Source organism: Chelmon rostratus, chromosome 16 (genome assembly GCF_017976325.1).
Source record: "Chelmon rostratus isolate fCheRos1 chromosome 16, fCheRos1.pri, whole genome shotgun sequence".
In the NCBI taxonomy this organism is placed as follows: domain Eukaryota; kingdom Metazoa; phylum Chordata; class Actinopteri; order Chaetodontiformes; family Chaetodontidae; genus Chelmon; species Chelmon rostratus.
Window position 1 is genome coordinate 19476508 of NC_055673.1, and position 25172 is coordinate 19501679.

The 25172-nt window shown below is 41.8% G+C and overlaps 1 protein-coding gene across 1 annotated transcript; it reads right to left on the reverse strand.

The window, feature by feature from the left end:
- Window positions 1-486: 486 nt before the first annotated feature.
- On the reverse strand, window positions 487-16199 carry kpna6 (karyopherin alpha 6 (importin alpha 7)). The gene is made up of 14 exons (XM_041954934.1): window positions 16083-16199; window positions 13386-13519; window positions 13177-13269; window positions 12904-13003; window positions 12705-12799; window positions 12164-12295; window positions 11944-12032; window positions 11723-11822; window positions 10015-10178; window positions 9842-9920; window positions 8407-8532; window positions 6151-6278; window positions 5384-5568; window positions 487-4887 (listed from the first exon to the last, which is right to left on the reverse strand). The coding sequence occupies exons 1-14, from the start codon at window positions 16084-16086 to the stop codon at window positions 4700-4702; spliced, it is 1617 nt and encodes a 538-aa protein (XP_041810868.1). The 5' UTR covers window positions 16087-16199; the 3' UTR covers window positions 487-4699.
- Window positions 16200-25172: the final 8973 nt, after the last annotated feature.

The following is a 25172-nucleotide window of genomic DNA, read 5'->3' on the forward strand; positions in this document are numbered from 1 at the left end:
TGTTTCCTGTATGTATTTTTTTTTCATGTTCATGTTTGTGTGTCATGTTCAGTTGAAGTGTATTAGTTTCTCGTCACTCATTCATACCGTCGGTAAAGTCAAGTCAAGTCACAGTTGAAGATGGGTAATTTTGAGCAAATGAAAAATCATTAACAAGAATAGAGAAAATAAATACATGTAAAAGAAATGAGAAGACCAGAGCAGAGAATACATCAGGACTGGTCAGTGATGGCATATGAAAAGTATTTTACAAACATGTAGCATTGTAAACATTTGTAGCGTAGACCACATTACTTGACCAAGCCAAGCATGGCTTTCGATTTTGATATAGACATGAACACCTTCTAGGACGGAAGACAAGTCAGATTTGAGATATTTAGTGACGTCTGTTCATTCCCCTATAGATAGCAAGGTTCCTGATCATGCAGCCTGACTAGGACAAACTTTTACTCTAAACACAATTATCCAAAAATATAGTCCAGAATATCCTGATCAGGAAAAAGATCAAGAAAAGCAGAAAAGGCTTGTATCCTCACCTCCTATTTTGTTGATTTTTTTTTTTTCCTGTGACGTGTTCTAATGAGGCTTTTTCTCCACTTCTCAGAAGTGATTAGAATTGCATCTGAATCCCTGTCAATGTATCAGAACATACATATAGTTTAACTTATAATACTTTTTAATGTAAATCACTGCACAATTTCTGAATCCCAGATTTCATCTTAGAAAAATGTCAAGTAGTTGCCTCTGTTAGCTCCACCCAGTGGAAGGAGTGTCACCTGTGAGAGCAGTTTGTAGGTGGATCTTTGCCTCTGGGGTGCCGGATTTTGGACAATATTTATTGCAGTCTTCTGGATTAATTTGCCTACTTTCCCTAGCTCCCTAAACAGTACTTCAACTTGAGAAAAAATAAAACTGAGAGGAGAGGAACTTGAGCTATTGCAGCTTCTAATGAAAAGAAGCAAGTTTTAAATGGCCTGAAGGAATCTCTCAGTCATACTGACTGGGTCAACACAAGCCAATTACATCATCTATTGAAAAAACATCCAGTAATTAATTTCAACCAGCCTTCAGGATGACAAAACTTTGGTAAACTATGACAATAAGGTTAGTACCTACAATTGTCTGCTATGATAGTCACTTACATTTCCTCAATTTGCAATCATTAGCCACATCCAAGTACTCGAATGTCTCGATCAGCACAGTTTCTTTTTGCAGAGGGACTGGCTACAGGCCGTGACCTCAAGAATACGCCGAAAACGATTCTCTACTGTTTCCGCCACATGAAATCAAGTCTTTGATTCCAAAACGTTTGCACCTTAGCAATGCACAGTGAAAACCTTTAGAAGACTGCAATAGTGGGAACCATCACACCAATGGACAACAGGCAGCTGGAGAGACCAGTTTTATGCAAATAATTAAGTGACCCCCCTCCCTCCCCCTGCCCCTCCCCCCAGCATTTAGGTGCCCACAGTAAAGAATGCCACTTTTCCAAAGAAACAATGGCAAATAAGGTATCTTTAAAGATAAGGAAAATAGAGCAGCAATGTTCTGCACAAAATGTGTGCACATTCAAGTAAATAAAAAGATATAAAGAAAAATAATCTGTAAGTCAAAGACAGATACATAAGAACCTCCAGTCTTTGTTGGTCAGATTGGCACTTTTGTGAATAGGAGTGCATTTTCGTTCTTCAGAAATATAAATATTTTTCCTGGTTGATGCACGGATTCCTTTTTTTTTTTTTAACCTTGCAATTCTGGCATTATTTGTAGGGCCAAGCACAGAGCTGGCCACGAAGACTTCAGATATAAATGCTGCTCTACACGTCTCTGTCATGTAGAGATAAGTTCTTGATGCTCAATTATTCATGATTTCAACTCTCATGTCTTCTAGGAGCACACGTGTTCTGTGGATAACGTCTCAAGCTCGAGAAGCAAAAACAGAGCGCCTCGCTAACAAATGCTCCCCGTTGATTAATGCTTAAACCCCTGCATGTCGTAATATTCTGCAGCGACAGAGGAAGTTAAAGGCGTATGTAAAAATATAATACTGAAATAAACCAAATGGCAAAATCTAAGTCTGTCCATTCAAAAAGAAGTCTTCTTATATAAAAGATAAAAAAAACCCTATTTGATGAAATTGTATTTCCAAATATACACAATATTAAACAGACTGATCCATCATTTTTTTTTGTTAAGAGCAACATAATTTTGTTCGCAGTTCCATGACTTCATGTTAGGGCTGCTTCAGTAATCCACAGAACAGGGGCTTGGAGACTCTTGATGGGGACATAGTCATAGAGTCAATCAACCGCTTCTTCACACAGTGCCTGTCAGTCAAACATCACACAACCACAGTTCTGCTCCATCCACAAAGCCTCAACCCCGATCCAAGACCAGCTTCTGTCACGGCCGGAGCTGATCCGGGGTCATGGTTTGTAGGGCTAATTTAAACCATCATAAGTCATGTGGCTAGAAACAAACAAAAAAAAAAAGTTTCCGTAAAACCCATGTGAGCTCCGAATCACTTTGGAAGTCCAGGAACACGTGTTTTCATGGTCTCAATTGAAAGGAAAAACAATCTTAATTAAAACTGAACCAAGGGAAACATTTTCATAAAGAAAGAAAATATACCAAGTGCTCTCAAACAAAACAAAACAAAACAAAAAAAAAAAAACAAACAGCCAAAATGGCAAATTTCACACTTGGAGAAAAGCCAAACTTCAACATAAAATGAAAGAATATAACTTTTTTCATTCCATAGACTGGAAACTATTTCACTTGCTACTAGCCACTCATCTGTGTGAAGTGTGTGTACAGTGTCTGCTGGTGTTGTATGCAAGTGTGCATGAAGTGTGCGCAAATATATATTATATATAATGCAAATACATAAAAATTCAAATATATGTTTATACTTGAATTTTTTGTCGCAGTTAGGCTCGTCACTTGTCTGACACATATCCCTGGCCAAACTCTGGTCGTTATCAGACCCACGAGGGGACAAAGAAGCGGTGAGGCTTTCCTAGCCCGGCAGAGGATAGGCTATTTACATCAATACCTACGAATCACAATGGACCCATGCATAATCACTAACAGTTGTCCTTCCCATTCCTCAAAAATGATGATATAGAATGCCATAGGTTATATATCAACTCTACCACTATACAAAACACCACCACCGCCACTACACTAGCACTGTTAACATCACCAAACCAATTAGTTGCGGCCCACTTCCTGCTTTTTCATGCCAGCGCTGAGCAGAGTACAGCAATGTGCCTCAGTTTTTCTTCACACTGCTCTCCATCTCTCTGTGCCAACTGTCTGTGTTTGGCCAGGGATACTCAGTGACTGCAGGCAGGGTAATATAACACCATGCAAAATCCCTACCACATACATCTGGGGAGGGGGAGAGGCACAGGGCCTAGCTAACCAGCAGCAACCCGTTTACACTGGGCTCCAATGAAATCAGAAAATCCCAACGAGGACTGATGAGTCCCATGTCGTGTCTCTACCGCAAGGGGTATTTCACCCAACTTTAAACATCTGAATTCCCTGAATTCATTTCAATATAAAAATATGTCTGGTTTGCTGCTGCCGCCGCCCGCTCTTTCCCCCTAAACCCCCAGCTAAGCCTTGTTTAATAGTTAGATCACTTCATAATTCAAATATTTTGTCATTAATAACACAGCACACGACGAACATTGGATCTCTAACTATACCACCCTCGTTTATTTTTTCTAGATCATTACGCACATCCTCAGGAAACCCGATCCCTTTTCAAATACCTCATTCAGAGCCTTTCCTAAGTTCAGGTAGTTTTCTAAATTTGTACACTTCTTCCCACCCCCCTGAAAATTGTCCCAAAAAAAAAAAAAAATGTTGATAGATGGAAAAAGAAAAAAAAAAAAACTGGCTTGGGCATCTGACTCAGGGCAGTAGAAAGCCCTTGGCTTTGACATTTATACCTCTGAACCCTCTCCTATACAGATGTTTTTTTTCCCCATCAGCAGACCAGCCCTAAGCCAATCAAGAAAAAGAAAATAAAACACAAGCACTTAAAAAGTCAGATAAATAAGGGTTTGGGAAAAATAATCATAAAGCAAAAAGGGAAGTTTTTCTTTGAATTGCACTAAGTCAAACTGACATCAAGAGCTAGGCATATATCACCTCATACAGCCCAGTCGGTGGACTGTGTATGGGGATGCGTGGTTAATCCTGAATATAGGAATGTCCCATTGGAAAAGAAAGTAAAGTGTATATAAAGATATTAACCAACAAACCATCGATACTGCCAATGAGAGAATCTGAGAGCTATCAAATGGCAGGAAGATGTCTGTGTGTGCGTTTTAAGCCAGGGCAGACTCACACCTGGGCTGAGAGGTGATCACTTCCTCTTCTAAGCGTAATGGAGTTTGTGTGGCGTGCTCACTCTGGCCAGGTAACACATGAGCCCGCCCTGCAAGAAGTCAGTCCGCCGCTTGAGGAGAGAATGAAGAAATGGAGGCATTTTTAGGCTTGAGAGTGGGACAGTTTTAACTTTCCCACAATGGGGGGGGTGTTTGTGGTGATTGTATAGGTTGGGGGCTAGTGGCAGATCAGGAAAGCGGGTATAAAGGTATGACTCAGGCATCTAGGGGCCCTCCATGATATGGGGAGGTATGGAGGGGGTAAAAGGTGTATTTTAGAGGGGAGGGGTGCTGACTTATAGCTGGAAGCCCTCCATGGGGGCCTCCTGTTGGGGGAAAAGGAACTGCTGGTTGGCTTGGTCCACCTGAGGGGCTAGACTGTTGTCCTCGTCCTCCACCCCGAAGTAGTGCTCGATTAGGTCGAAGGCCTTCTGGTAGATCTCCTGGTTGTCGTGGCTCTGCAGGAACTCTATCTTGTCAAGTCCTGGAAAAACAACCAGTGTCAGATCAAAGTCTTTTTGCAACTTATCAGCCAGAAATGAAACTTTCACGATAAAAAGAAAAAAAGATAAAGCCACTCACTGCTTTCTAGGACTGGGTAACAAACCTCAACACTTCATGAGCACAGACTGGAATGTGTCTGTTTTAGTTATTTTAATTCACTTATTGTTTGATTTTAATCAGGAAACCTTTAACTACATCTTGTTTAGGCAGCATTTTAGTAGTTTTGCATATTCTGTACAATAAAAAAAGGGATAAAACTTGTTTGTATTCTTCAACTTACGGTATAAAATAAAGTCTTGACTTTAGCCCCACTGTTGTCTATGTCCAATATGATGCTATTTTGCAGATGACATTTCTTAAACAAAACATGAATGTGATGGGCTTCGAGCCCTTTGTTGTATGATATACAGTATATCATCTCTACATCATATGGAGTTTCAGTATGCCTGTGTTTGTGTGGACATCATGTCTAGTACCATAGGCTTCTTCAATGAGGCTGCAGTATGGATTAACTCCAGTGCCGTTGTTCTCCTGCTTGGCCTCCTGCTCGCCTAGCCGCAGGATGTTCTCCAGCCCGTTGAGAGCGACCTGAACGATCTTAGAGTCCATCACCGTCAGCAGATCGCACAGCGGCTTAATGCAGCCCAGGTTCACCAGATATCTATATGCAAACAGGCACACATGCACACATTTTAAGATTTGATTCTTAATGTGTGTTTTAAATACAATAAACAAATGTTTGTTGTTCATGAAATAAACATACATTTAAATATGGGGGGTGCTGACCAAATCAAACACTCATTCTACCACCTACCACCACACCAAATTCTGTTCTCAATGTAACAATTTAACATTTCTTTTCTTACATGTTAATGTAGACTGTCACTGAAGAATATTTATCAGCTACTTTTCAAAATCTACCTGAAGCACTCTTCATATCAGCATAAATTTGATCCACCACACAGCACGTACTTAAAAAGAAAATGTGTAACTTTTAAAGCTGGTTCATGAGCTCATCACAATTTCCTAAACTTAAAGACTCTTCATTTACTTAAATTACTTAAGATACTAAGATACATTTGCTGGAACAAGCAAGTGTTTGACATTTGTGCTTGAAAAATGACCAAAACAATTAATCGACTATCAAAACAGTTGCTTATTCATTTTCTTTCAACGAATTAATGGATTAATCTTTGCAGCTCTATACTACAGCCTACTGCAGTTTATTTACTGTAAATCTGACCTGATCTGTTCTGGTGTTCCTCCAGAGGTGGCATTTGTGATGGCCCAGGCTGCCTCTTTCCTGGTCCTGAACTCGGCCTTCTGTAGAATGTCAATAAGCACTGGGAAAATGTTGGCATCAATTACCGTCTGTGGGACAGATAAAATATGAAATCACTGGCATGTCTCAAAAAGAAACTTCAACATAGTTATGACATCTTTACCATTGCGACTTGCACAGAACTCAAACCCAGTGATCAAGAATGTGGTAAATGAAAGGGTAAAGCCCATCTCATGTCAGATATTGTATTGTGGGCTGGTGTGGACTGTGATAAATGGAATTCCCAAAAGAAAATGAAAGAAGACAAATTGTTTTTTGGTTGAAGTACAAGGCAAGCCAGTGCGCTGAAGTAAGTTTGCAGGGACTGGGACTGTTAAAATTGAGCAAAAATGAAAGCACATTGGTTCAAACGATTCAAATATCTATTTTTGCATCCATAAGCAGGAAAACCAATAGAAGAGACACACCACTTGTATGTTAATATCAACATAAACGCCTTTCAAAGAAATCAACATACCTACACAAAATAAACAAATAAAATAATGTCCTATTTCCAGTCAATGAAAGTGACATTGTGTGTGTGCAGCTGTGCAGGTCCGCATGTCCTGAAGATTTCAATGTCCAGGACAAATGGGAGGAATTCTGGTCACACATGATCTGATTATAGACTCTGCTCTCCCTTGTTTTTGTCTCCAAGTGACTAATGGAGTCAACAATTTTTTAATTTTTTCAGTATTGAGCGAGAGCGCAGCAGCTGGCAGCCACAAAATGATGCAGTTTAATCAGCACGGGTGTTTGAGCAATGACGTCAATGAAGTGTTTGTTTTTGCCACTGACAGGCTCAGATTGTTACGTATCTGACAACATTAGGAAAAGTATCCCTACAAAGATACCTTCTTGTTAAAGTCTAACATCCAGTTGGTTTACCAGAAACTGCTGTTTTATCACTCTGGCCAAAGCCACCAGACTCCATTCAAAGAAACACCAATTTTATCATCGCAAAAATAACCTTATTCAAGTGCAACTACAACAAAATGAAACTCGTCAAAACCTTCTTGGGTTGTCTTTTGACTGTTCTAACAATCATCACTGATTCTGGTTGGTTGAAATAAACACTTGAATCACAGATTCGGGAGAGGAGTGAGAGAGAGGGCGGTCATCAGAGAAGCAGCTGGGGAAACAGCGCCTGGAGCCAGGATATGTAATATTTACACATCTAACTCAGGAATTATTTTTCACAGGACATTATGACAGGAGAGACTTAAATATGTTGAACTTCAGCAGATTTTCCCGGTTAAAAAACAAACAGAAAAAAAACAAAACAAAACAGTGATTACTGGATAATCTAGCCTGGTTATATGACTCCTGTCCGTCGTGCAATTTGGTCAATACAGCCATTGATCTTAAATCTTTCCAAACTGCAGATGACCAAATGACAGGACAGTACTCATGGTAAAGCTGGGATTACTTGGTTCAGAGGGTTTATTGTTACATATCTAGAAGATGTCCTGGTAACGGCAATGCTCTTGTACATTTTAGTTACACTTTCATTGATGTGTTCAGTCCGTGTAAGTCAAGCATCAAATGCAATGCCACATTGCTAAGTCTTTCGATTAGACGATCATAGATAAAATGAAACCACCATTTGTGATCCTCTCACATTATTACAGTGGCATCAATGTTGACATTTATGTCATTATTACAAGACAATATGGCACCTAAATTAAATTTTCTGCTGCCATGGCTGGGAAGGATTACTGGAGGAAAATGTCAGATAGTGGGGTACCATGAAAAATTAATGAGCTTATTACTGACAGTGTACTACAGTGCACACTTTCCCTCACTGTAGTAATGTATCAATGCTATTTTATAGATATGAACATGCTAGAATGTGCAAAAGGCCTGAAAATGCAACAAATATTTACTACATCTCTGATATAATAAATCATCACAGACTATAAAGAAAGGGTAGTGTCTCAGTCAGCAGTAGGACATAGTAGGACATGGCTGAACCAGAAAGAAGCAGGTGTTTCATTTAGAACAGAACAAAGAAAAAACAAGCTTGTTTCAAGTATCAGAATGGACTCCACATCACAGGCAAAGCATGATCAAAATTATTCCCTTCCAACCCAACTAATTTATTCACTTCTCATGGGTAAACTGAGTATCCTGCAAGACTTCCCCATCTTAGTTATGAGCTTGGTGTGAATGCGTCACCTGTATTTGCGCTCGGTTTCCTGCTGTGATGTTTGAGATGGTCCAGCATGCCTCTTTGCGAATGGACTCTTTAGCACTGCTGAGAAGGTGCAGCAGACAGGGCAGGGCTGAGCAGTTCAACACCACCTATACACAAAGACAGAGTGGGTTCAAACCTTACAAGCCATTTAGAAAATTGTCTCCTGATTTAATAGAAAAACTAAACTAGAACTCACAATGAATTCATCCTCATTACAACTACTGTCTCTGCAGTCAAATATCTTATGCCCCAGCACTACACTTCTCAACTGTCCTCCAAAAACTTTTGCATTGAGTAAAATATTCATTACTGTATTTTCCGCACTATAAGGCGCACCTAAAAACCTTTAATTTTCTCATAAACCGACAGTGCGCCTTATAATCCGATGCGCCTTTTATATGGATCAATATTGGTTAATTATGGTTATTGTAGTTGGGGGCGTGGCCAAAGTAACAGCGGTAAAAGTGTAAAGGGCGTTCCACTCTCTGCGTGCCGTCATCCTTTTACTGGCGCGTGCAGTCAGCTGTCAACCTGAATAATAAAATGACTATTTCACTAAACAATGAAAAAATATGAATATATGCTAAATAATAGGCAATTAAAATATTAATCAAACGTGGTTAATGTGATTTCTGCTCCTGAACCTCAGCGTAAAGATGCAGGTGACGGCGCACAGCGCTGATGTGCAGACCCTCTGCGCCGTCACCTGCATCTTTACGCAGGATAAGCTGTCATCTGTGAGCGCGCAAAATGAACAAACTAAAATAAAATACATTTTAAATTAATGCTCATTAATTATTTTCAGGAGCCGCATCAGGGGGATGAAAGAGCCGCGGGTTGCCGACCCCTGATCTAGTGGATGCATAACCCGCACAGTACGGTAGTTTCTTTCTATGCTCCTTATAATGCGGTGCGCCTTATATATGAAAAAAGTTTTAAAATAGGCCATTCATTGAAGGTGCGCGTTATAATCCGGTGCGCCTTATACATGGTGAGTGTTGTGCATTCCTCTTTGCTTTTCAAATGAGAAAATTATAATAATAAATAATACGTTATAAGGAACACCTAGCTAAAACTAATGCAGCCCAATGCAACAGTCCTGCAATAAACACTACCTTTGTGAAGGTTGTTAGAGATACTGATTCAACTTTATGCTCAATTTGGAGACTACAGGTTGTGGTGCTGTTTGACTGTGTTGCTTTATAATGACAGGTGCTTCTATTATTTTGTCCATCCCATTTATATAACAGGGTTGGTGAAATAACAAAAACATCTCTCCCTGTAATACAATTCAACAGCACCACAACCTGCAGTCTCCACATCTATATATCATACTGCATTAGTTTCTATCAGTTTATCTGGCTGTTCTCTGTGACAGGCATTTCAGTACTATGAAACAAGTTAAATTACTCTCACCTGTGTTTGGATGTCATCTCCAGTGACAATGTTTCCTACAGCTCTCAAGGCAGGGGAGGCCACCTTATAGTCAGTGTGCCTGCAGACAGGGAGGTTTAATCAAGAGAGAACTCTAAGTATTCACAGGCCATAACTAGTGTGACGAAGACATCGGGGACAACGGCTGGACTTACATGAGTAGTTCTACGAGGCGCCTGCACACACCAGAGTCGATGACAGCCTGGATCTTGTCATTGGGACCGTCTGAGAGGTAGGACAGGGCCCAGCAGGCATCTGCCAGCAAGTCTGGGTCACTGCTAAATAAAAGCCTAGACAGCACTGGCAGACAGGGTGAAACCTAGACAGCACAGACATATTGCATATTTATGATGAGGAACAATATGAATTCAACAATGCCCAAGAAACACACAAAAACATCAAGTCAAACTTTTCAGCAGGAGGGCTTGGTCCAATTAGTAACTGAAAAAATTCAAAAAAGTTTCAAGCATGTACACAGTAACGTAACAGTGCTGGTTATAAGATTGTAGGGGAGTCAAATTAGGGCTGGTCGATAAGGCCAAAAAGTTCTATCACAGTATACGTAATTTTCTATCACAGTAACAGTATGTATCACAGTATAGTAATTAGTCGGTCGATTAAATAATGAATAGTTGAAAATAACCATGCCTCACATGAGACAACACTTGAGTTGAAAACAAAAAGTCTCCAAAGAGTAAAACTAACTTTCTTTCAAAGCAGAAGCTTCAAAGTTCCAACTGAGAACAATAAAGATGCAGAAGAGGTTGTTTATCGCCACCAATTGTCTCTCTCAAGTCATGTGAGAGCATGGTAAGCAGGCCTGCTGCCCAAATCACATGACCTTCAGAGGCTGGATTGCTACATCACGCTGCCCATCCCAAATATATAGCAGAGACATTTAAAACACTTTTTTCATATGAACTCTGCTTCTTATGTGTTGAATACTTGCTCACTTAGTGGAAATACTTTGCTTGGTTAAGGCGAGGGGTAGTGCCTGGGTAGCACGTGCAGGAGGAGAAACAGGATCCATACTACACGTATTTGAACGCATCCACAATGTCAACCAGAGAGTAGAAAGCAATTTACAGACAAGCAGAAAAGAGTGCGGAGCAGTTACACTCTGTGCAATGTCATCAACACACCCACTTGCTTACTTTGCCACAGGGTAGCAGTGCATACACTCTGAAAGAAGGTGTGTAAATATAGCTTAAGGGGTAGCTCCTGCAGCAAAAACTGTATTGTCAAATCTCTACCTGTGGGCTCACTTCTACCCTCACACATCGCCATATATCACCCGACCCTAATTCAAATATATATTTTTGTGATGTAATAGTTAGTCTAAAAAATCCTTCACAAACTGCAGCTGTGAACTGGGATCAACCAGCATTTACTGTTGGTCTGAATGGATAAATACAGGTACCCCCACCGTCCTGTGCGACCCTCTTTTAACCGCACTGCTGAGTGTAGGTTATTAAATTACTTTTTCATGAGCATAACAAGTTAAGAAAAGAACTCCTATAAAGTTACACCACATTTCCAGCACTGCAACATTTGATCTCCGGCGTGAATGTTGTTGTAACTGCTGAGCTGAAAGTCCATAACCATGTTTTGCAAATATTTTATTTAGCAATGACAGCAATCGCACTTCAGCTGTACAACAAGGTTTTTGCATGAATGTAAGACAGTGAGTTAACTTATGGCTTCATAAGTTAATACAGGCTTTATCCTGCACCTGATCTTTTTTCCGACTAGTATTAACCATTATGTATGTTTTGGCAGCCACACTTTTAGAAAATGTGGAAAACTGAAAAAGCTGAAAATTATAAGTGTTTTTGGTGTTGGCTTCATGAGTGGAAGTGATACCTTTTCAAAAGCAGGTGGAGGGTTTTTTCCTCTACAGAGATTTGACAGAGCCCACACTGCATTCCTTGTCATGGTCAATCTAGTGGATTTGGTCAGAAGCCTGAAATGACAAAGAAAGCAAAACTCAGTACATGAGAGCATCAGAAAGACTGTATGTTATTACAGAAAGGTTGAGGCCTGAATAAGTAATGCCTCTACGGAGGCAACGAGGATAGGCTTACATTAATAGTGGTGGAAGGATGTTGCAGTTCAGCACATAGTCCCTGCACACTGCACTGTCCCCCGCAATATTCCCCAAGGCCCACACAGCCTGCAGAAAAACAAAAAAAACACCATGCTTTTGTTATCTATTGACACTGGGTACCAGGGTATGAAAGACAAAATATACACAAAATAAAATCGAGCTGGACACAACACATAACGCCAGACACACTGTGTTACCTGTTCTTGGACATCCTCAAAGTCGGAGTTAAGTAGTTCTATGAAGATTGGCACTGCTCCAGCCTCAATCACCGTCTTTGTCTGCAGGGATGTGCCTGATGCTATGTTGGTCAGTGCCCAAGCTGCTTCGAACTGCAGGGGAACAAAATATCACAGAAAAAAGTACATTACATTTTACATTAGTGATCCATTCAGGTGTTGGAGTTTGCACCTAACTGCCTTGTGTGGAGTAGAAAAAATGATGGCCTCTCAGGAACTTGCTGGTGGAGTGGAGCTTGACTTATTCATCATCAGATAGAGTGTACAGATGCTTGAAGATACAAAATCTAACACAGTTTGCGTATTTACCTGATTGGAATGCAGAAGACATTGTTTGAAAACTCAAGCAGCCAACATAGCAGGTAACACTTCCTGATTTTCCATGAGGCTCAAATTAAATCGGCATTTGTCACTTGACAGATGTGAAATGAACACCTTATGTGCACGTTCCATGCACAGAAGGTGTTCTGAACTGTGTAAATGAGTGTTTTTACAAACTGACCTGTAGTGTGCAGTTGACACTCTTCTTCAAGAACTCCACAAACCTCTCCACGACTCCAGGCGTGTTTATAACTTCATCAATTGGTGGGTTTGGCTCTGAAATGAGCAGAGTTAAAACTTGATGTAAGCAATTTTGTTTGGTCCGTAACAATCTCACAACTGGTCCTACAGTTAAGCAGAGTAGATACCACAATAGATACCTTTGGAAAGTAGTTTTCTGAACTTTTGTGTTGTGGCAAGCTGAAGCTCTGGGTCCTCTGAGAAAAGCATCTCAACCATGTCTCTGGTAATGACTCCTTCCTGCAACAATACATGCACAAGCACTCTAAACAGCTTTACAGACTTTACTAATCCACTATTTGCAACAGGCTAGATAATATCTATCAAAAACAGAAATGTAATGTAAAATAACCCCCCCCATAGCCTCTCTTTGTCTATGTTGTATGACTGGCATTAGAAAAATAGACACTCACTGTTACTGGGGAGCTGAGGTAGGAGTCCACCAGAGGACTCTCAAACATAGCTTCTTCTTCATTGAGAATGTCCACGTTCCTCCTCTTGAAAAGCTGTGACAAAGAAATTGGCAGAGCCAACAGAGACATTGTCAAGTAAGACTACTTTTAGTATACACAGACTACATTCTGACAACTGATGAGTGGGATGGACAGGTTTGGTGTAATACCTGTTGTTCTCGTTTCTGTTTCCTGAGTTGGATGCCCTCCTCCTCTCTCCTGCGCCTCATCTCCTCTGGGTTCAGTGCTTTGTTCTTATAGCGGTTCATCCTGTAGTTATCTTTGGCCGGACTGGCTGACGGCTCTGAAGGGCCATAGACATCACGATTAAGACAGTAGGAAACAAAGTTGTGCGCCTTTTGCTTCATCCAAGTTGAACTTGAGTATGCCATGTGTAAGGAAGATTAAATGAACATGTGGTAAAGAATTTTTTCCCTTCAACATCTCTAATAATAGGTCACGATGATGAAACTGTATGTACTTGCAGTAAGTCTTGTGCAAACAACTTAATCAAAACTGGACAACACAGTTTAAAAGCACACACGATCACACAACCACGCACGCACGCACGCACACACATACACACACACAGCTAAGCTCCTCATCAACTAGTCAGCTGATGGGTAGAACAAACGTATTTATTCAGTGGAGTAAATCGCAGAGTTAGCATAAATTGATGCCCACACAGGACAAACTGCCCATTCTCAGCATTTGTGCAGTCATGCCACAGAACAGGGCACTGGGCAGATCCCTGAGTCACCAAGGGCTTCAGAGGAGAGAAAGAGAGGTGGGGAACAACATTGAAACCTGCCACCAGCGCAAGGGTGGTGCCAACTTTCTGTGCCAAAAGCCCCCCCCACCGCCATCGTAACAGCGGGGCTTTCCGAGGTTAAATATCGAAACAAGTGGCGCAAATTGAGGTCATGTTATGGTTTAGGGGCATTAGCACAACCAGTCTCATAAAAAGCTTATGCATGTGTGTAATGTGCCCAGATGGTAAAGCCACAGGCATAGACAACACAAAACTACAGGTTACGACTGGATGCTCTAATTTCTGTACTGTGTTAGTTAGATTAGCTGCTGTACACGAACTGCGCTGACTGACTGCTGTTTGAGCAGGATGGCACAGAAATAGCCCTGCTGAGAGCACATGTCTCCATTGGCATTTCAGAGGGGACCCTACCTACAGCAAGGAGTTTCAAAAGGAAATATGCTGCGCGGTGTTTAAGTGTTTGTTTACTTAAATCGGGGAAAAGCCTATGCCCAGTGGTGTCTAGCCATACTGACAGATTATGCTTTATTTATTTATTTTAGGCTAGCTGCTGCTGCGATTTCTGCCACAATGTTAAAACAACAGACGTGGACTTGATACCCTCTGTTGTAGAGTGATGGCAGAAATCTCAACAGCAGATGTATCACAACCTCTGCAAATAAATCTGACACTGTCTATATAGCTATTTAGCATAATTCTTGTGCAATTTTAATGTACCAACCTGACCCTTACATTAAGTCAGATTAAGTGAATCACAACAGCCTGTTTTGGTGATGAATCAACTAAAGGAGCCTGAAGGAGAGAGAAACAGGACTCCTGTTGTAATAATAAAAAGAGCAGAGGATTGTGGTCCAGCTTCATTTCTGTGTGTAATACTTCCATTTGACTCATACAATGAGGACGGTTTTTGACAGTTTAAGTGTTGAAGGCTATCCCTACTCATCTTTCATTCGTCATTATAGATATGCAACCTACAGTAATGTCACTATAAATTGCGAACGAAAAGCAAAACAAAACAAACAAAACAAGCATAATCCTCTACGGGAATAGTCTGGAAAATATGGGGACCCCTGGTGTCACATGTACACGCTGGTTTATGAGCGTCACCGTCAGATAAGCCAGTGCTATTGCTCATTGATGTTAGCAAGATGTCAAAAATGTTCCACGTTATCATTCCGCGTGTACTTTACAAACTCATTAATTTGGGCTGATTTCTTTCCAAAGAGGAAGCCTAACGACTTTCAACTGTATTGACATTCAGTGCAGTCCGATGTGTCCTAAGAATGAGCCTTAATGACAGAGCTAACATAGGCGAGCTAAAGTTAGCGCTAGCCACTGCGCGCACACAAATCTGTGCCTAACAAATATGACTTATAAACTGTGTCACCTTATAGCTGATGACTTACAAACTTTTATGACTCGTTGGAAGTATCTTGCCAAGCTACAATCGACATAACCACCAAATAACACAGAGCAAACAGCGACATAACGTTTGAAATCTCCACTAAGCAGCACTAGCGTCGCAGTTGCACTTTAACAACTTGCTAACGTTACCTATATTGTAAAGAAACACGGGAGTCGGAGAAAATAGCGAATTTTACTTGGGTTTTGCCGATAAGCACGCCGATATCTTGACATAACAACATTGATGTGGCAATGATAGTGACTTCAGACCTAAACTAAACGTCTGTCTTCGCACCTAAGAAAGGACGGTACAACGCGGTGCTAGGTTAACGTAGTTGCGTTAGCTATTAGCTAAGTTTCCTTAAGTTGGCTTAGGTATGGCGCTGTATGTTTTTCCGGGTTGAAAATATGTTAGTACGCCTTGTTTGCCATCTAATGAACGATGAAAAACGTTGTCCTTAGGCTAGATAGTGCATTGACAGTTCAAAATACAGAAATTTACTAGCGTAAAATCGCAACTCATTATGCGCTACTACGTAGCATCGCTAACTAGCTACCTAGCTAATGAGTTAGCTGACTAGCTGGACAACAGCGACAGGATGAGGATTTCATAATCATTACTCCGGATGACATTGCCGAATCTTTTACAACCTGAACTCATATCTTTATTCTCGGTTTGCAAGAAGCTTACCCATTGTGTCCTATGTAGTCTGAGTGTGTCAAGTCGCGAAGATATAAAGCAATTTTAAATCCTTTCTCTCTTCTAGCTTTCCAGAATTTGCTCTAGTAAGCAATATGTCTGCCGGAGACGGAAACGTAACATATAACGCCGACTTCCTGCCACCAGAGGGCGCACCAGGCTCACAAAACACTGTCCTCACAACTAGCCAGCTTCAGTAGGGATTTAATAATCATGCATGAATTATGACCACTTCCACTTGTTTCTAATCCTCTTTGACCATGAAAAAATACAACTTTTTGTCCACTTGTAGATAGCATTCTTTTCAGTTTTCAACATGTATTTACACACACACACACACACACACACGTCTCCTCCCTACAGTGGCCCTGAGGGTCAAAAACATTTCACAAAACACAACATACAAAACACAACACCATTTCACAAAAGTCAATGACATTTGACAAAACACAACCACATTTCAGATTACGGAAAGGGTGGGACAGCACTTATTGTTAGTGATAGGACAGAACCCAAGTCAATAAAATGATAAAATGGCCCTTCTGATGTCGTTTGTTGTAGAGCAGCCGTACCATCTTCTCAGTCCTAATTCTTTCACGCGTGCTTTCAGGGTTTCACAGGACACTTGTCATGACACGTTGAAGTGTCATCATGTGAATGATCTTTATTAAAACTGTCGCCAGGGATTGGGTTCTGTCCAATCACAAACAAGTATTGCCGTCCTACCTTTTCAATAATCTAACATGTTGTTGAATTTTATCAGATGTTTTTTTGTTTTGTGAAATGTGGCTGTGTTCTGACCCTCAGGGCCACCGTACCTTCCTTCCTTATTCATTATTAATTTCCTACAAAAATGACAGAAAAATATTGTTCATGATTCCCAAAATGCTGGAAGTAATTCAGCGGCGCAGTCTCTTCATTTTGACTGACTTGTACATCAGTTCACCAAGTCTTCTGTGCAGCCAAGGTAAACTTACTTGTTGCTACCTGATTTTATTTACCTGTAAGGGTCTCCTGCTATAGAACGACTGGCAAAATTTTCCTGAGCCAATTTCCATTGGCCAACTTGGTTTTGAGAAATCTGTCTTGTACTTACACCAGCTCACCAGTGGGTGGCAGTGTATGGGATGATGCACTGGCACCCAATGTAATCCTGATATGCAACTATACCATCAAAACTTACGCGTATACAAGAAAACAGTGATCACTATCCATGAAAGGGATACAGCCTCCATACAATGCCAACGATATACATTCATAATCAGTTTAATATTGGGTTTATACGGATATATTGGTCAAAACTGCTATGTTGAACTATTCTTTCATTCCTCACTAAAGTGCAATACCAGTTAGGGAAAAGGGGAAACAAATGACTTTAAATTACAGTCTTTTTTAAAAACTATTTATTCTCTTCACACAATATAGTTCTAAGACAATACATACATTACACAAACATACACGAGAAGCATATATAACAGAGATAAAGACAAGATAGAAAAAAAAAAAACATTGGGGCAGGGTAAGAGGCACTTTAAAGTGGCCCACAGATAATCACAGGCAAAATCCATGCTGATTATTCGTCTGTTTATTTGTATATTTTTCCACCATCACATAAAAAAAATAGATATCCGTGCTGTATCTGGCAGAGAGCAAAGAACAAATCGGCGATCGTGTGCCGTCCCCTAACTGTTAATCAGATCTCTCATGCATTCTCATTGTCATCACTTTTTAAATCGCACTCTTCTTCCACGGTCAGTTCCTCACTCCTCTCCACATTTTGCGTAGCCTCTGGCACGGTTCAGATACCCCTCTGACTTGGATCTGCATGTCTCCTTCTGGTTTTGAAATGCTGTGTGTATGCGTGTGCGTGTGTGTGTGTGTGCTTGTGTGTGTGTGTGTGTGTGTGTGTGTGTGTGTGTGTGCGTGCGTGCGTGTGTGTGTGCGTGCGTGAACCACCACGGTTCCCCAGTGTTTTCCTCAAAGTGAATGTGACAGAGTAATACAGGTGAGGTGCATCCAGGGTCAATTTGCTGGGAGCATGTAGTGGTAAATTACTGCACTATATTGCGATGCAGCATTGTCCTCTGACACTGGCCGGTGAGGGGGGCTTGGGAGATGCACCAGAAAAAAACTTTAGGGGGCAATGTTGTACAAATAAAATGGAAGTAACGGGGCATTCACTGCTGTCAGTCTGGCTCGTTCCCCCATTAGAAAGGGTGTGGGAGGTCAAGACAACTGTTGCACCACTGAGATACTTTCCCATGATTACAATTTCTTTGCAGACAAGAACAAATATTGTCCATAGATCCATGCTCTTACAGAGGAGCCACGGGCTCTGGATTGAGCTTCACTCAGCCGAGCCACGAGGGCTCAGGATTCAGAGCCTTCAGCAGGTGTGCTGGCGCAGAGATGAATCAAAAGGCGCTGCTTGCTAGATAGCAGCTCTCCACTGGTATCAAATAACACAAACACACAGGACCAATTTGTGGCACGGAGGCAGCTTTCAAAAGCTCTCAGATCCAGCCTGCGGGGCTGTAACTGGGGCTCATCGAGTCTGATTTCACAGGGTCTCCTTCGCGAGTTCTTTACCTTTCTCATTTCTAGGCCTGCTGAAGCACATCATACAGCAGCCTACACTTTGCAGAGCAGCAAAGGCTATCCATTAGTCAATGCCACAGAGTAAAGACTGCCTCTGTAATGGAATCATAAGAGCCGAGCAAGGCATATAACCAAAGGGTTTTAAACTGAAGTAGACAGGGTTTGGCCGCCTCTGCTGGAGTCTCCCACTCACCATCAGCTGCTAATGTACATATAATAAACAGTACAATCGATACCTTCATTTTTCATCCTAATTCACACTGCTGTAAATTGTACAGAAAAAAAAGCAGATCTAAATTGACAAACAGGAAGACCTCTCCTGCTGACCTCATTAGCGGCCACTGCCCGTCCAGACTGAGTCAGCAATGTTGAAAAGCCGCACTGCATTGTCAACAAGCAAGCTAACAATGCTGCTACAGCGCGGCGAGAGCAACAACTAGATGGTGATTAAGTGCAATTTCATCACAATGTGTTTTTTTACAGCGCTGGTTATTTATATTTCGTTGGCAGAAGCATTTTTCGGCCACCGTTTGTCCACATTTTGCTGCATTTTAAAAAAGGCTTCAGCAACGGACGGAACATCTCTCTGTGCTGAATGCTTTTTTTGACTGTTGACATAAATCCTTTTTCATTCGTAGGGAGACTGTACTTTATCCCGCGGAGGGGTTTCACAAGCAAATGTATGCCCTGTTTTGCATCGCGCTCCTTGCAGTCTACCCATGATAAAACATCAAGCAGGACTCAGATCTCTGCAGGTGGACACCGAAGCAATAAAAAAAAAAAAAAAAAGCCGCTTTGCACATTTAGTCTTCCCAGCCAAAAATAATATGCACGACATAAAGAGGCTAACGACATCAAGGAGCGTGTTTGCAGGGTAAAAACTCAATTATGAGGCGTCAAAAGCAGTTTAGTTTTGATTGTGCTTATTTGATTGTGCAAACATACCCAGTTTAAACGGCCCCTTAATTCAATTACACCCAATATGATAATAAGGCTAGTTTGCTGAAATGTGAGAATGCGGTTGGGCCGCCTGCGGGAGAGGGAACATCTGCAAGGCTCTGTGCTGAACGCTTTGTGTGAGAGTAATAAAGGGTGAGAGAGATAACGCCATGGGGAGGAATAGCGTGTGGGGAGAGCAGTGTGTCAGTGCGTGTGAATGACGTGAATGGAGAAGGGGAGATATGTCTTCATAATATAGTGTTGAAAATCCATTCAGCGCTGTCCATTCCTTACTTTTTTATCTGACGGCTGGGCCCCCCCCTCGCTCTCTCTCCGTCTCCCTCTGGCTTTCTGACATCTACCAGGTGGCGGGGCCGATAAGTAAGATGCTGAGTAAGCGATTTTGGAATATTCTTGGGGATCATTCGATCATTCCTCGCGTGCGAGAGGGAGATTTGCGGGAGCCATTTGAATACTAATGTGTAACTTTCACCACACAGGATAAAAAAAACTCGGCGAGACGAATCTGTAGCCGCGGATTGAGTCAGGGACTAAAAGTGACATTGTCATTGAGCAAATACGGCGACCACTTTTCATTCGAGGAGAGTAGAGCTGCGTGGGATCTCACTTCACGTCTTCAAATGGGGTGTCCAAATCTTTCTGAGACTACGATCCAGTCACACCTCTCAGATATCATATTGTGGTTTTCTAAGGAGGTCTCAGTGCTTCAATCAATGTGCTTGTCAGATGGTCAAATCAGACAAGGGAGAGGGGGCTGCATCTGAAATTCAACATCTAAGTCCAGTGCACAGAGGGATCGGCCAGGTGTGCGGAGTAGATGAAAACTGCTTCCAACACCACAAAGATTTTCAATGGCAGCCCGTCCAAAAGTGTGCGCTGACTAACCCCAGCTTTACAATTCAGCAGGCCTCAGCGGCACACTTTTCTGAGAGCGCCACAAACACGTGTGCCTTGTTCCATTGATGAAGATTCAATCTGAGGGTTGAGGGTCCTTTTCCTCATTTAGGTCATTTTTCTCTCTTCACATTCAAAAGTAACCTGAAAACAGTTTTTTTTATTTTGTTCCACTTACTGTATGTGTCTGTGTATTTGTTTGTGTCTTTGGGTTAGGGGAGGGGTTTATCAGTGTCCGTCGCAGTTTTTTTTTTTCTTTGCTCTTTGTTCCTGTTTTCTCTTTTGGTAAATTATATATGTAATTTTCTATACATGTTGCTTATTCCTTTATGCATTTCAATGTAAAGCACTTTACCTGTAGTTAAATTTGCTCTATAATTAACATTGTACCTTTACTCAAGTACTCAAGTGTTTTCCAACTTGATACCACGACTGCGACTTTCAATCTGAATACTTCTTCTGCCGGTGTCTTTATGTAAACGTCTCATATGCAGCAATGACCTGCTGAAAATTAGAGAGGACCCCAAGCAACACCAGCAACATGCAGAGCCGCATTGGAATCGGTCCGCAACAAAGCCTGAGTAATGTTCTTCAGGAGCCCCAAATTCCTACCTACACCCACCCTCCTCTGCATCCCGGTCTTTGTGCAGCGGCTGTTAGCTGGATGGCTCATCAACCGAGACAAATGATCGTGTGAAATGGCACAGCGATGTCACAGCGTGGGCTGAGTAATTCTCCAGTCTGATGCCAAAGAGTGAGAGAGAGGTAGACACGCGTGGGGGGGGTGGGTGTGGGATGGGGGGCAGTCTTGCATCAGAAAACACTTAGGGACGTTAGCAGAGTAGATGAAGCAAAGAGATCAATATGGCACAATTATTGTGCACACACTGTAATTGATGAACACGTGGCCTGGGAGGGCTTCCTCTCGACTAAACCTCACAAGCCAATTTCAGCCCAATCGAACCGGCTCAATAAGGCCTATTAACTCAAACCACTTTTATTTACCCGCGATACGCCTCGCCATCGGTATTGGAGGACGTTTGTATCTTTATTTTTAGACGCTGTAAAGTCCTTGACTATCAAGGGAGATTCCACCATGACTATTCCTTTTCTATTTACAATACAGCACATTCAGCTGTGCCTCTGTGTATAATCCCTGAAATACCAGCTTTCTCTCAACTCAACCTTTCGTCATGCTTCCTCTGCAGAAAATGTAAGATAGAAATAAAAATAGTCCTCAAATTATTCAGCTTCGACTCCGGCTGGGATACTTAATTAAAGCCGTTTGATGTCTGCGTCCCTCTATGGCTGGCTCTGATGTAAGAATAGGACAGGGGTGACTATAAAGGTGATGTGTATGGCTGTGGATGTGTTGGAGCACCTAACTACCTCGCTACGGGCGGCCACGGCGGCCATAAATCCGCCCTCTGATTGGAGAGAGGAGGTAATGAGGAGCCTGGTGCGCTCTGCAGCCACACACACACACACACACACACACACACACACTCTCACAGACATCCCAACGCACACACATTTCTCCGTAAATAACACCACCGCTGACCCTGACAGCGGTCTGATCATCTCGGTCTGCCACAATCACCTTCCTCCAGTAAATCTATCTAATTAACTCCGCAGCTGAAACCGAAGAGTCTCTCCTCCCGTCAATCAGAGGCCTCGGCGACGTAATGCTTTCTGACAGGACACAAAATTAACTGAATAAAATTCAGTCCCTCTACTTGGCGCTCTTGCTTTTCTCTGCAGTATTAATTGTTGTTTTCAAAAGTGTTGGACGGGTTGAATTGATGGTCACAGAAAACAATTCAGTTCAAGGCGGACAAATAGCTTTTAAGCTCACTTAAAAAAAAAAACAAGGCCTGACAGCGTGTCGCTTAACTGGATGTATTCCTGTACTGTGCATAACGCTGCGCCGCCTGTGCTTGTTTTTCGAGCGCTCCATTATTGATGTAACAGGCAGATTGAGTGGAAAATGGGAAAAACAGCATGGCGTGATGATAAGTGGATTAGCAAATTGCCTCGTGCCCTTTCACAGGCCTGAAAAGTGCCTCTCTTGTTCCTTCTTTTTGACTCCTACCAAACCAGGCCCAACCTCTGCTGACCTTTCGCATGTAGCATCTGAGTAATTGAATGAGGACCTGGATAAAGTTAATTGGCTGTTTCCACATACTTTGAAAGCTGCTGATAATTAATCAGAGAGAACAAAAGCCACTACATCACCACCTAATTATGGGTGAGCACTTGGCAAGCTCGACACACAGGATCCTCATCGGTGTGTTTCCTCTTTTATCTGCAGCATGCTGGTGTGTGCGTCTGTTTGTGTGTGCATCATGCGAGCGTTTGTTACCTGCAGTTCTGCCTCATTACATTCTCACCAATCGGTTTTGATTACAGCAAGCAAAATATTTTTGCAACATATGTCAGATATTTGGAATCATTTCTCAAAAACTAATTACCTCATAATTACGGAGGGTCAGTGAAAAGTGTGAGCGAGTTTTACATAGATTAAAGCTCTAATCAAGTTTTGGCTTTCGTATATCAGATATTGGGAGGTGCAGATTAACTGAAGGGCAAGACTGCATTACACACATTCATTAACTCATGTTTGGCCGTTATAAGCAGGGATGCACATATGTGATATGCAGGTGTGACAAAAATCTGAAATGCGTAGCATCAGTTGTCTCAAAACGTGTCTAAGCTTAAAGCTTAAAGCGTACGAAGCGGTGACTGTTACTGAGACACGAAGCGGCTACTTCAGCGTTCCGCCGCCTGCAAAAAAACGTCAAACTGAACCCGAGCAGAAGACAAGTCTTTTCTCTGTAAAAGATGTGGCACAAGCTAGCCAAAAGTCCAGTCGCCCTGTTGCTAAAAAAGTTGACTGAAGGATAACAGCGAGCTCTGCGTAATGTTTTTCTCCAAGCATTTCATGAGGCTAAGTGCTGAGGATTTTCCTTCATTGAAGCTGCTTGGAGTGAATGTCGGGGTTGCGTATCACTCACATGGAGGAGGAACATGGATCAGTAGGAAGTTAGGAGCAAAGATGCAGTCTGCTGAATTTTGGGGGCTGCTGTTTAACGGATCAGAGGACTTTACACCATGTCTGTGTCCAACAACAGAGAGTTTACCTTGAAGGTGCAGCAGTGCAGCATGTGAGAGGGGTTTCTCACATCTCAACATGATGCCACATACTTGCCTGTCAGCCCAGATGCACATTTACCCAATGACCACAAAGACATTTGACCCAAACCCAGCTGTTGACCTGCGGATGGAGACGACTGATCTTGAAGGAGTGGGAGGTGCATCTTCATCATCGTCCACGCAGGAAGTTGAAGCAGAGGACAGTGAGGGAGACACCAAGGAGGACGACGAGGAAGACTGGGTTTATTAGGACCACGCCATGTATGGACCATCTCCTGGTACTCACCCGAGTACCTGACAAAAAAGTTATGGACACCCCTGATTATTAGGTCAGCTCTTTGAGGCTATACCAGGCACACCATGCTTTGAGCTAAATGCTAACATCAGCATGCTAACATGCTCACAGTGACACACACGCTGATGTTAACAGATGTGTTCACCAAAAGCACGTTTATTGATACAGCACAATTCACACACAAATGAATTTCAAAGTGCTTTACATGCATTTAAATAGAACCTGCAAACATATTTCTGGGTATATGATGGGTATTAGCATGCTGGCACAATTAGCACTAAACACAAAGTACGGATGACGCTGATGCGAATGGCATTACCTTTGCAGGTATTTGTCATAAACCAAAGTATTGAACAAATTGACACGTTGAACAGATGACAGATCAGATCAGATCAGTCAGTGATCACCCGTGTTATTGTAGTTCATCCTGAGGGGAACATGAATGTCTGCAGCAAAAGACACATTCAAAACCCCAAAGTTTCAACTTGTTGGTCACAATTTACCAAAAGTCAGTGGATCAACAAAGTCATTAGGATTCATCCTCTGGGCACCATGCATATCTATTCCTAATTTGACAGCAATGTGTACAATAGTCATAAAGATAAGCTTTATTTTGATTTCTGATTCTGACTACAGCTCTCTCTTTACTATCTGTGATCTAATCTAACCTACAATGAATCATTAGGAACGTTGATTTATTTTGGTCCATTACTGAATGATGGATGTTTTTCCTTGCAAAGACAGATACAGCCACACTTGCCAAAGTCAGATGATCAGACATGCGCTGATCATTCCTCTCTAGCTGTTTGAAGAAATACAACCTCCCCGTGGTTCCAAATCTAAAATGTAGCTTCCCTTCAGCGTTTTCCAGCTAAACTGGCTGTCTGCGAAAAGAGATGCAAAGCCTTTTTCTTTTGTTAAAAGAGAAATACAGATGCAAACCATTTGAAAAAGTAATCAAACTCCTGTAACACCAGCTATCTGCACACTGAAGTGCGCTCCTCTAAAATCAAATGACTCATCCCCAGATGAAAACACTTTGCCTCGTATGTTCCTGCTCTCTGGTTTGGAATAATGGCTATGTCACTGCTAAGCTGCACCACTTGGTCCAAAGTTTGCAATAATTAGGGGCCAGCGCCATTTCATTTGTAAGATCATTGAATCCATTATCTCAACTTGTC

Bases quoted from the DNA above. Each gene is read 5' to 3' on its own strand.
- kpna6 (XM_041954934.1), bottom strand. The intron at 12,033-12,163 runs GTAACACAGTGT...GTTTTTCTGCAG, and splicing joins TTGAGGATGTCCAAGAACAG to GCTGTGTGGGCCTTGGGGAA. The intron at 8,533-9,841 runs GTGAGAGTAATT...CTTTGTGTATAG, and splicing joins GAGATGACATCCAAACACAG to GTGGTGTTGAACTGCTCAGC.